Genomic DNA, 12,176 nt, shown 5'->3' with positions numbered 1-12,176 from the left:
AGGAGTCGAGACGGTTTCATTTCATCTTTCAAGTTACTAAACAAATTGCTATTAAAAACTGCTTCCTGTGATTTTGACAAACATCTCATTCATACCATGTTATAAACGTTTTCTTGTTCCATAGTCAAATAGGGCGTTCCAAGTTAAACAGTTAAAGAAAGATGGTATTGTCCGAATATGCAACTGTCAAAAGAGCTATGGTTATGAAATAATATACAGGCTTCTTTCTTTAGGAGATACACTTTTTGCAATTTATCAATGAATATTTCATTCAACTTTAAATTAGAAAAAGAAAAATGATCACAGTAATTTGTAGCTATGATTGTTTTTGTAAGATGAATACTACCAATGAGCTAAATACCAATTTAAAAAAAAAAAAGATCTGCTTAATGAGAATAGGCCCATAGGGACAATCGCTCAATAGGGGCAGAGGAGATTGGAGCAACTCTTATGTCACTGAATTCAATCATAGGACAGGAAAACTTCAACATTGAAGTCGCCGGAATAGCAATTTACTTGGAAGAAATTGAATCGGGCAAACAGGTAGTTATTTGGATGACTACAAATCATTCTGTTCACCGTTATACTTTTCTACAAATATATGCTCCCTGAAAAAAATTAATGATTAAAGCAATATAAAAGATTGGTAGTGAAAGATCATTCTCTCTGAAAGTCCGATACTTCTTATTGTGACTGCCTCCTCACTCTGAATGCAACAGCTATTTTAAAGATAACTGCACTCGTCATGCAGAGCAACTATTAAAATTTCTATTTTCTCATTGCTGGAATTCCAACGAGTTCCTTTTTATCATATTTCTTTTCGTACATGCCATTTCTAGCTACATCTCCACTGCCTGATAAGGGCATGAACTGATTTCCTATAATGAAATTGTTCTTCTTAGCTGACTCTCGTTCAAATAACTGGAAATACTGTGAAACAGCTCTGCGCATTGTTTCTCTGCAAACAAGCAAAGCTTGCAACTTTTACTTTTTGCAAATTGTAAAGACATTCTAGAATCTCTAGCATCTGTAGAACATCTTTTTCATCTTCAATGAGATCAAATGGTTTACAATGCTTCTACTGTTTTCTCTCTCCAGAAAAAAAATTAGTTTGCACTGCAAAACAACACCATAACGTAATATTAAAGAAAGTAGGGTCATTAGAGAACATGATCACCATATTTATGTGCTGTCTCGTACAGTAAAAATTCCTCTGTTCAGATAAACTGGAATGATCTAACTCACCAGGTAGAAGTGAGAAATGTGCAAAGCCTTCAAGGTACAATGTATCGACAAAAAAAAAATCACATAGAAGTATTAATCAATGTTCCATGAAGCACTGGGCCTAAACCGCTCCTGCCTTGGTCTTTTCAATGACGCACACTCCAGTTCTTTTAATTCATCTATACATGAGACGGCAGCTGTTTTAGCTTGACCATGGTTTGGATTGAATTTAAGTGCATCCTCAAAAAGCTGCCTGGCCTGTTGTAATAATCTGATTCTTTCCTTGCTTCCAATTGTTCGCATATGGGATCGATTACGCAAAGCCAAGCCCCAACTGAACAGTGCTGAATTTAGAGGCAGAAATAAAAGAAAGATTAGATCTTACAACAGAAAAAATTTCTCCCTTTATATATATATATATATATATATCACCAACACTTGTGCATGTCCAAATGCATGTATCTGTGTACAAATTCTTACTTGCAATATTGGAAACAGTTTTCCTTCTCTAAACTATGTAGCACTCTTAAGGACATACTTTGATATGACTAAATGCTACTGGGATGACAATGAAATGCCTTTTCAGCCCTATAGTTAATAGGAACAGAAGCCTCATACTCTTGGGCTATTTGTACCATGGAAATGTCTTTCATAAAATCAATACTGCAGCATAATGGCTCTAAGCACATTGCAATATGTGACCCTCCAGTGTTCTGCAAATTCTCTATTTATGAAATTTGTTTACATGCATTTTTTATGTCTATTGTCCATCATCAATCCACTGATTTATCATCAACTACAGCATTTATTTCCATAGATATAAAATAACAAGAAACATTTTTGATAACATTTGTTACTTACAAGAAATGCCTGCTGTGGTACCAAGGGCTATAAGATTTGAAGTGAAAAAGAGAAAATGTCATTAAGATTTAAATATAGAGAAGTGCACAATTTGAGATGCAAACCAATTAGATAATAAAACCAAGCCATCAGACTTGCATAACCTGATGGGAACTAAAACCAAGATATCAGAGTTTTGTAAAACTAGCATAGACTCGTATGATCATGGGTTTGATATTTTTGCTGATAGATAGTACCTTTCAAGATTTATATCTTTGGGTGGTGGCTATGTCAACATCATTCTCAGTTAGATCATTTTGTCCCTTCTTTGGCAAATTCCAATGTTTCCATACCCAGGGAATTACCTTTGATATGCACAAATTTCTGAAATTGTATGGTATTGATTGATTAGAGGAGGAGAGGAAAACTCCTTATAAAGAAAATACAATACAAAAGTTTCTTAAATAGAAACAAAGAACAGAAAATAGAAACTACCTAAAACAACTAAAGAGAACTAAATGACCATTATATCATATGTTACTTTAATACCCTCCCTTAATGGTCATTCTACTAACTACACCAAGTTGCCCTGCAAATTTTACAAACTTGTCCGGACTCAAAGACTTGGTTAGAATATCTACAGTTTGGTCTTCTGTTGGAACATGCTGCAAGATCACAGTTCCATCTTCAACAAGCTGTCAGATGAAGTGACAATAAAGCTCTACATGTTTGGTTCGCTCATGGAAAACTGAATTTTTTGCAAGTTTAGCACCTCTTGATTGTCACAAATCAAGGGTGAAGGCCCTAATTGAGACATTTTCATGTCAGAAAGCATCCTCCATAGCCATACTGCCTCACATGTTGCCTTAACAGTTCCCCGATACTCTGTTTCGATCGAGGAAAGAGCTACTACCTGCTGCTTCTTACTAGTCCATATAACTGCACCCATACCAAGACTGAAGACATACCTAGAAGTAGACTTCCTGCATCAACAGAACCTGCCCAATTTGAGTATGTAAAACCAATTAGTCAAGGATCTTTGCTTCTGCTATATAGAATGCCAAAGTCAAGTGTCCCTTTCACATATCTCAACACACGCTTCGCTACAACCCAATGTTTTGCTTTAGGGGTTGTCAAAACGAGATATGTAGCTCACAGCATAACTAAGATTAGCTCTAATGGATGTAAGATAGATGAAACTGCCAACTAGTTGCCTAAAAGTTGACTCATTCACCATAGGTGAATCTGATTTGGCTAATAGTTTCAGCCCTTTCTCCATAGGTGTAGATGAAGGTTTGCAAACTATCATCCTGAACTTATCCAACAAACTCCTGGCAAACTTCGATTGAAAAATGAATATGTTGCCACCTGTCTACTAAACCTCTACGCATTGAGACAATAATGCAAAAGTCCAAAATCTGTCATATCAAATGTCCGACACAAATTTAGTTTGATTTGCTCAAGCAACTATGCTCCACCACCAGTAATGATGATATCATCCACATAGATGACAAGAAAAATGATGTCATTACCAGCACTCTTGACATACAAGTTGGGATCCAAAGGACTTCTCTGAAAACCCTGTTCAACCATATATTTATCAATCTTGATGTGCCATGCCCCAAGGGCCTACTCCAAGCCATAAAGAGCCTTTACTAGTCTACATAACTGGTGCTCTTTTCCTGAAACCTTGAGGCTATGTCATGTAGACCTCTTCCTCCAAATCACCATTGAGGAAGGCACTCTTCACGGCCATTTGATGGACTTTCCAGTCAGACTATCCTACAAAGGCTAGAACCAATAGGATGGTACTCATCTTTGTTGTAGGAGAAAAAATTTCCTTGCAATCAACAATATGTGAGAAGCCTTTAGCCACCAACCGAGCTTTGTGTTTATCAAGTGTTCCATCAGCTTTGTACTTCACTTTATAGACCCATTTATAGCCAATGGGTTTCTTACCTAGGGGAAGATCTGACAAAACCCAAGTTTTATTCTTTAGAAGACTATGATGTTCAACTTACATACCCTTTTCCCATTTAGGTTTACCTTTTGCCTCTAAATAAGTTTGGGGCTCATAAACACTCTAAATGTTGGCCATAAGAGCAAAATTGATTGTCTTCTTCTTGCTCTTGCCTCTAGAAGATCTACCCTCAACAAGCTCATCATCCCAAACATCACCAATAAGTTTTTCCCACAACTTAGGCCAGAGAGAAGAACCATCTACTTCCAAATCAAAAGTATCAACATGACTCGAGCTGCCTAGAATAAAATCATTTGGATGTTGATCTAGGTTTTCCTTAGGGAACTTTGGTGGTACAATGTCATGCCTAGGAGATTCCACAACTTCAAGTTTAGAATCATCAGAATCCCTCCCTTCGGAAGTCTAACACCTATATCTTTTGTCTATAGAGGCTGATCTTCAAAACGTTGGATGGGAGAAGCGAGCAAACAAGGTCCACCTTCTTCATCAAAAAACGCATCTATACTGAATGTGAGATGATCAATGTCCATAGCAATCAACCAATAGGCTTTATGATTGTCATTGTACCCTGTAAGCATCAACTTCTGTTTTTTGGAATCTAGTTTGGTCTTCTTTACACCTGGAATCCAAGCATATGTTGTCGATCCAAAAACCTTGAGGTGACTAATTTTTGGTTTCCTCCCAGACCAAGCTTCCTCGGGAGTCATCTTCTTAACGGCTTGTGTGGGAGACCGATTCAGAAGGTATGTTGCAGTATGCACTGCCTCAGCCCAAAACTTCTTAAGCACGTTCTTTTTTTCTAGCATACACTAAGCCATCTCTATTATGGTTTGGTTCCTCCTCTCAACAACACCATTCTGCTAAGGGGTATAGGGTGTGATAAGTTAACGCTTGATATAGTGTTTAGCATAGAAGTTTGTGAATTCAATGGAACAGAATTCACCCCATTATCTAATCTAAGAGTTATGATGTGATGTCCTAACTCTTTTTCAACTAATGCTTTAAATTGTTAATGTAGATTAGATTTCTTGGTAGATAAAACAGAAGTATCTTTTAATTTTATTATCTCACAATTGATGATCTCACTAACCTATGAATTTTGTAGGTTGCAGCAAGTATGAAGGGAGATGGTATGTTCACAGAGTATACTGATTTCCTAAGTTTTAATAATGCTTCAAGTGCTGCTGATTATATCACAACTATCATTGTGTTTAGAATAAGATTGATCTTCTAAGATTTGCACTGATTGATTTCGGTACATTCTCCATCGATTTGCTTGTGAATCATATATATTAAATGGGGAGGCACATCGATGGATAGACATGTCTCCACACGTGTGGAGGCATGTCTCTCCACCGATATGTCTGTCCATTTAATATTACCAATACCGATTCATAATCAGTGGCATTGGCAAACCGTTTGTTATTGTAAACTAATACCGATTCACAATCGGTGGCATTAGCAAACCGTTTACAATCTGTTTGCAATGGCAATTTCAATTCGTAATCGGTGGTTAACTATTCAGTTAACACAACTGATTTACAATCGGTATGTTAAACTGAAAATCAGTTAATAGATATACATAATCAATTTAGATAAATCGATACACATTATCGATTTATGGTGAAGAGGATAGCCGATACATTTTATCGATAGGAAGTAAATCATACATGATCGCTGATTTTATACTGGGGAGATGACAATCGATATATGATCATCCATTAGATCATTTAATCGGATTTGGTTTATTCATGAAAAGAATATGTATGTATATCAATATACATAGTAATAATAAACTCAATGATTATTACTATGTATATTGGTATACATATATGAAGTATTCTAATGATGTAAGTTATATTCATGATCAAATTTATCTGACCGAAGCTATCATCTTTAACACTCCCTCTTAACTAGGGAGGATAAAATCTTATCCAAGAGTATAACACAATAGATCCATTAATTGTGAAGGAAGATATGGTATAACCAAGAATATCAAGTCACATGATATTCATCATATCTCACAAATATTCATATTTATGATATGTGCACTTGACATCACGTCTCATGATGCCTACCATAATGAATATCAGATCATGGCATATCCACGGATATTAAGACTCATAATATCCACCATGAAGATCTCTTGTAGAGTTATTATGGTTTATTTAATGATATCACGTCTCATGATATCTACCATAATGTCTAAGAGATATTAACTATCATGATATGTCCATAGATATCAAGTCACATGATATCCATCATGATAGTGAAATTGATCATTGCAAAGTCATCACCTTACAATATCAATTTGATACAAGTGTTCATTTTTGAAAAGTCGTCACCTTTCAACAATGTTCACAGGGGGGCCATGAAGTCATGGAGTCACACACATGACGATAAAAGAGTTTACACATTAAACATCTTTAAATATTAGTACAAATAAGAATAATTAGAGACTCAATCTCAAATTTAATTTACATGTTCAACCATACCAAGTTTATCCCGAAAGTGTTCAACCTTTATCTTGGAGAGTGGCTTGGTGAGGATGTCTGTTGTCTGATCACTTGTACTATATTCCAACTGAATCACATTCCTTTCTACCATATTTCTAACATAGTGATAAGGAATCTCAATGTGTTTTGATCTATCATAAAACATTGGATTCACTGAAAACTTAATGCAACTTTGGTTGTCACAATGGATGACGGTAGGATTCAAGGGATGTCCAAACAGTCCTACAAGCAATTTTCTAAGCCACACTGCTTCTCTTGCTCCCATGGAGGCTGCAATGTACTCAGCTTCTGTAGAACTCTGTGCAACTGTGGATTTTTTTTACTGATCCTAAACTGAAGCAACATCCTGATGTGATTTTTCTGTCAACCACACTTCTAGCCCAATCTGAGTCAGTGCATCCATGTAGATCTAGGTCTACATGTTTGTATCTAAGACCATATCCAATGGAGCCTCGAAGGTATCTCGGAATGTGTTTTGCTGCAACAAGATGTATCTCCTTTGGTTCACACATAAATTGGCTAAGTGCATTTACTGCATAACAAATATCAGGTCTAGTGTTGACCAAATACATCAAGGATCCAATTATCTATCTGTAGAGAGTGGGATCTGCAAATTTATAGTCTACTGTTGCTTCCTTCAATTTGTGCAAGTTTGTTTCCATAGGTGTAGACATGGGTCTGCACTCCATCATTCCAAACCTCTTCAAAATGTCAATAGTATACTTTCCCTAATTCAAAGTGATGCCATCCGTCATCCAACGAAGTAATGTAGGATACCCAAATCCTTCATATCAAATTTTGAAGCTAAGTCTTCTTTACATTGGGTAATTAGGTGATCTTCTCCTGTGATTAACATATCATCAACATATAAGATAAGAATTAACATATCACCATCAATTACCTTAAAGTAGAGGTTTGGATCTGCATCATTCTTGGAAAACCCTAATCCCAAGAGGTAGTGATCAATTCTTTCATACTAGGCTCTAGGGCCCTGTTTGAGTCCATACAAAGCCTTCTTCAATCTACAAACATGTGATTCAGCCTTATGTATAACAAATCCTTCAAGTTGCTCTAGATAGACTTCCTCCTCAATAGTGTCATTTAGGAATGCAGTCTTTACATCCATTTGATGGATCTTCCATCCCTTTTATGCTGCAATGGCAATTACTGCTTTGACTGAAGTGTATCGGGCAACAGGGGCAAAAGTGTCTTCATAATCGATTCCTTCTTTCTAATAGAAACCTCTAGCAACAAACCGGGCTTTGTGTTTTTCAATGCTACCATCTCCAGCATGTTTGATCTTGAAGAGCCATTTTGATGAAACAACAGATTTTTCTTTAGGCCTTGGTACGATGTCCCAGACATCATTTTTTAAAATGGACTGATACTCTTCTGACATAGCATCTTTCCACACTTGATGATTGAGAGCTTCTTTAACACGGGATGGTTTTGAATTTATGATCTCACTCATCAAGGCAACATAACTAGAGAATTTGTGAGGTCTCTTGCTTTCCATGAAGGCTCCCTTTGGTGCAGTATAATTCTTGGCTTCCTGAATCATCTTCCTAGCCCAAAGTGGTCTCTTTCGGTTTGCATTACCGGGTTCATTTAAAGGAGCAATTTGATCTTCATTGTCAATTTCTTCAGGAGTCTCCCTCTAAATCTCAGGAGCATGATCCTCTTCCATATTGTCAGGAGGATCTTGATCTTCTATCTCAAGAGAGCTTTTGGATTTCCTAAAAGCAATGTCTTCCTCAAAGATGACATCTCTGCTAAGTTCAATTAATCTTTGGCCAGGTATGTATATCCTATAAGCTTTAGATGTTTCACTATAGCCTACAAACATCCCTTTTCTGCTGAGGGTTCTAACTTAGACCTCTTTTCTTTAGGTATATGTAAGTAGACTGGACAACCAAAGATTCTTAGATGACTTATATCAGGTTTGATGCCAGTGAATGCTTCTTCAGGTGTTTTGTTATCTAGAAGTGAATGAGGGCATCTATTTTGGATGTAGACAGTTGTTCTAAAGGCTTTAGCCCAAAATGAAGTTTCTATGTTTTGATCATACATCATAGCTCTAGCAACTTCTACTATGGACCTATTCTTTCTTTCTGCTACCCCATTCTGTTGGGGATTATAAGGTATAGTAAACTCCCTTCTAATCCCAGTATTTACACAAAACTTCTTAAAAATGTCTGAAGTATATTCCCCCCCATTGTCTGTCCTTTAATGTTTTGATTTTCTTACCTGACATGTTTTCTACAAGAGCTTTGAATTCCTTGAACCTTATAAGGATTTCTACTAGCTCAAATCTAATCGGATCTTCCTTGACCTTGCTCTGATACCATGTTAATGTAGATTAGATTTCTTAGTAGATAAAACAGAGGTATCTTTTAATTTTATTATCTCACAATTGATGATCTCACTAACCTATGAATTTTGCAGGTTGCAGCAAGTGTGAAGGGAGATGGTATGTTCACAAAGTATATTGATTTCCTAAGTTTTAATAATGCTTCAAGTGTTGCTGATTATATCACAACTATCGTTGTGTTTAGAATAAGATCGATCTTCTAAGATTTGCACTGATTGATTTTGGTACATTCTCCATTGATCTGCTTGTGAATCATATATATTAAATGGGGAGGCACATCGATGGATAAACATGTCTCCACACGTGTGGAGACATGTCTCCACACGTGTGGAGGCATGTCTCTCCACCGATATGTCTGTCCATTTAATATTACCAATACCGATTCATAATCGGTGGCATTAGCAAACCATTTACAATCCGTTTGCAATGGCAATCTTGATTCATAATCGGTGGTTAACTATTCAGTTAACACAACCGATTTACAATCGGTATGTTAAACTGAAAATCAGTTAATCGATATACATAATCAATTTAGATAAATCGATACACATTATCGATTTATGGTGAAGAGGATAGCCGATACATTTTATCGATAGGAAGTAAATCATACATGATCGCCGATTTTATACTGGGGAGATGACAATCGATATATGATCATCCATTAGATCATTTAATCAGATTTGGTTTATTCATGAAAAGAATATGCATGTATATCAATATACATAGTAATAATAAACTCAATGATTATTACTATGTATATTGGTATACATATATAAAGTATTCTAATGATGTAAGTTTTATTCATGATCAAATTTATCTGACCGAAGCCATCATCTTTAACATAAAATTCTGAAATTCATTAAACACATCTGATTTTACTTTGAGAAAAAACACCCACATTTTTCTATTAAATCATCGACAAACAGAAGAAAATACCTGGCACCAATGACTGATGTTGTATTCATTGGTCCACAAACATCTAAATGAACCAGCTACAAGACCTTGGATGCTCTCCAAGCTTGTCCATCGGAAAATGGAGTTCAATGTTACTTCCTTGCTTGGCAAGCTCCGCACACACCTTGTGTCTGTTGCTGAATCTCAAGTAAGCCTTCTACCAAATTCTTCCAAGCCAACTAAGAGAGATATGATAGGTTGAGATGCCCATAGCGTTGATGCCAAAAAGTGCTAATGGATGAACTCTTCACAACCATTGCAATTTCCTGAGACTCTCCAATATCAACCAATCTATACAATCCATGATCTTTAAGGCCAACTGCAGTTGCCTTCTTGGACTCCTTATCAACAATGTGGCACTTGAGTGCACTGAAGACAACATCCAACTTCGGACAGTGTCGCATCATTTGACTAACGAAAAGCAAATTAAACTCCATGTCCAGAACATAGCATACATTGAAAAATATGAGATTTCTCCCACCAAATGTAATCTTGATTCTTAATGTTGCCCTTGCCGACAACTATATACTCTTCACCTCCATCGAAGATCACTGAATCGGAGCAAGCCTTATGCTTTGTGAGCCAATCTCTCTTGTGTAAAGTGCTGAGAAGCTCTAAAATCAATGTACCAGGCAGATGATTAACATGATTTGCTAGTCTTTTGGCCATAAATGCATAAAAGGCAGACTCCTTTTGCTCAATATGCTCTGCAACATGGGCCTTCTGCTAAGAACCTCTCTGGTTGGATTTCTAATCAAACAACCGTTTTCTGCATTATTTTTTCATATGGCCAAGCTTACCACAATAATGACATGTGATAACCTTCTTCAAGATATCTTCAAGTTTGCTTTGTCCTTTTGGCTGAAAGGACTTGCCTTTGCTTTTATCTTTGGCTTTGGCAATAAACGCTTGTTTTGCAGTGGGGGTGTCGATGCTGCTCCCAAACTATTGTTTCCATCTATCCTATTGCAAAAGCTTGTTGCATAGGTCAAGAAACTTTAGGTCAACATTGGTGGACATAATGTTGAGTGTTTCAATGAAGAGTTTGTAGGATCATGGTAAGCTTTTCAGTGTGATAACCACCATATCCTCTTCTTCCATCTTGTGACCAATGGCCTCTAGTTGATCATGCATATCCTTGATCTTCATAAGATGCTCTTGCAAGGACATCTTATCATTCATCATGACTAAAAACAACATATTCCTCAAAAAGAATGCTCTACCCTTGTCTGACGTTTTAGGGTGATCCTTCAGATGCGTCCAAATCTACGTAGTTGTCTTGCCAGACAGCAGAATAACATCGGTGATTGACAACTTAATGAGCATAACTGCTTTCCAATTGCGCTCATCGAACTTGTCTTGGTCTTTTCCTATCGCCAAGGGATAAGCAATTTTACCCAAAACAATCTAGTCCAGCCACCAATATTCAAAAATAGTGAGCATGCACTATTTCCACAAGTAATTATTGTCGTTGAAGCATTGATTGCCTTCCAACATGAGGTTGGTCAATGACGTCATCCCTCCCATTTTCCAAATCAATGGAAATCTATAGACGTCATCAAATTTATTAAGCAAGCTTTGTATAAAGCTAAGTGTAGCATACTCAACTTTGTTGGAAATTAAGCATAACATACAATATTAGTCGCATATTGGTTATTATGATTCTAACCATAGATGAAACACTCACTAAGTACTCAATGAATCAACAAGTATGTACTGCGTTTTTGGCTCAGCAAGATTTTCCACCAAAAACTCACTGAGTCTTTCTAGAAAACTAATTTAAACTCATTTAATCTCTATAGAAAACTAATTTAACTTGCCAAGGCTTGTCAAAAAAATCTCTGAATTTTTAGTGAGTTTTTCCAAAAAACTCTCTACAAGTCTGATTAAAAAAACTTAGCTGCTCAAACTTATATGCCTATGGCTGCCAAAAAGCCCATTTTATTTTCATTTTTGCTTCTCTTTTGTTGTCCAAGCCAAGGAAACCCTGCCAACCATCAAGCATGCCATTTGCAATGATTGTGCATTGAGCAGAGAAGACTAGAAGAGATTTTATGGTGAATTTCAAAGACAAATTGGAATCACAAATACGTTTTCTATTTTTCTTTTCCTTTGTTTTTTGAAAACATTTTACTTCATTTTTGCTGCATCTAGGTTTTAAAAATCCATCAATGCTAATACTAATAGTCTAAATAGATTTAAATTCCACAAAACAAGACTCATCACCCTTTTTTGACAATTTTTTCTAATTTTTTCACTGTTTTCACAATTTTTTCATACCCAGTTTATT

General features: G+C 36.3%; 1 protein-coding gene across 4 annotated transcripts in view; it reads right to left on the bottom strand.

Moving 5' to 3' along the window:
* Positions 1 to 364: 364 nt before the first annotated feature.
* LOC131029219 (uncharacterized) overlaps positions 365 to 12,176 on the bottom strand; it is a 79,032-nt gene continuing 67,220 nt past the window's right edge. The window contains exons 3-4 of one of the 4 annotated variants that reach the window (XM_057959637.2): positions 1,178 to 1,568; positions 365 to 958 (exon numbers count right to left, since the gene is read on the bottom strand). In XM_057959637.2, coding sequence (XP_057815620.2) covers positions 1,318 to 1,568 — 251 coding nt within the window. In that variant the 3' untranslated portion in view covers positions 365 to 958; positions 1,178 to 1,317. Of the gene's footprint in view, positions 1,117 to 1,177; positions 1,569 to 12,176 lie in introns of those variants that run through there. The other 3 variants (XM_057959638.2, XM_057959639.2, XM_059218134.1) reach the window with 3 other exon arrangements.

The sequence above is a fragment of the Cryptomeria japonica genome, chromosome 3 (genome assembly GCF_030272615.1).
Source record: "Cryptomeria japonica chromosome 3, Sugi_1.0, whole genome shotgun sequence".
In the NCBI taxonomy this organism is placed as follows: Eukaryota; Viridiplantae; Streptophyta; class Pinopsida; order Cupressales; family Cupressaceae; genus Cryptomeria; species Cryptomeria japonica.
This window is presented reverse-complemented; position numbering and strand designations above follow the sequence as displayed.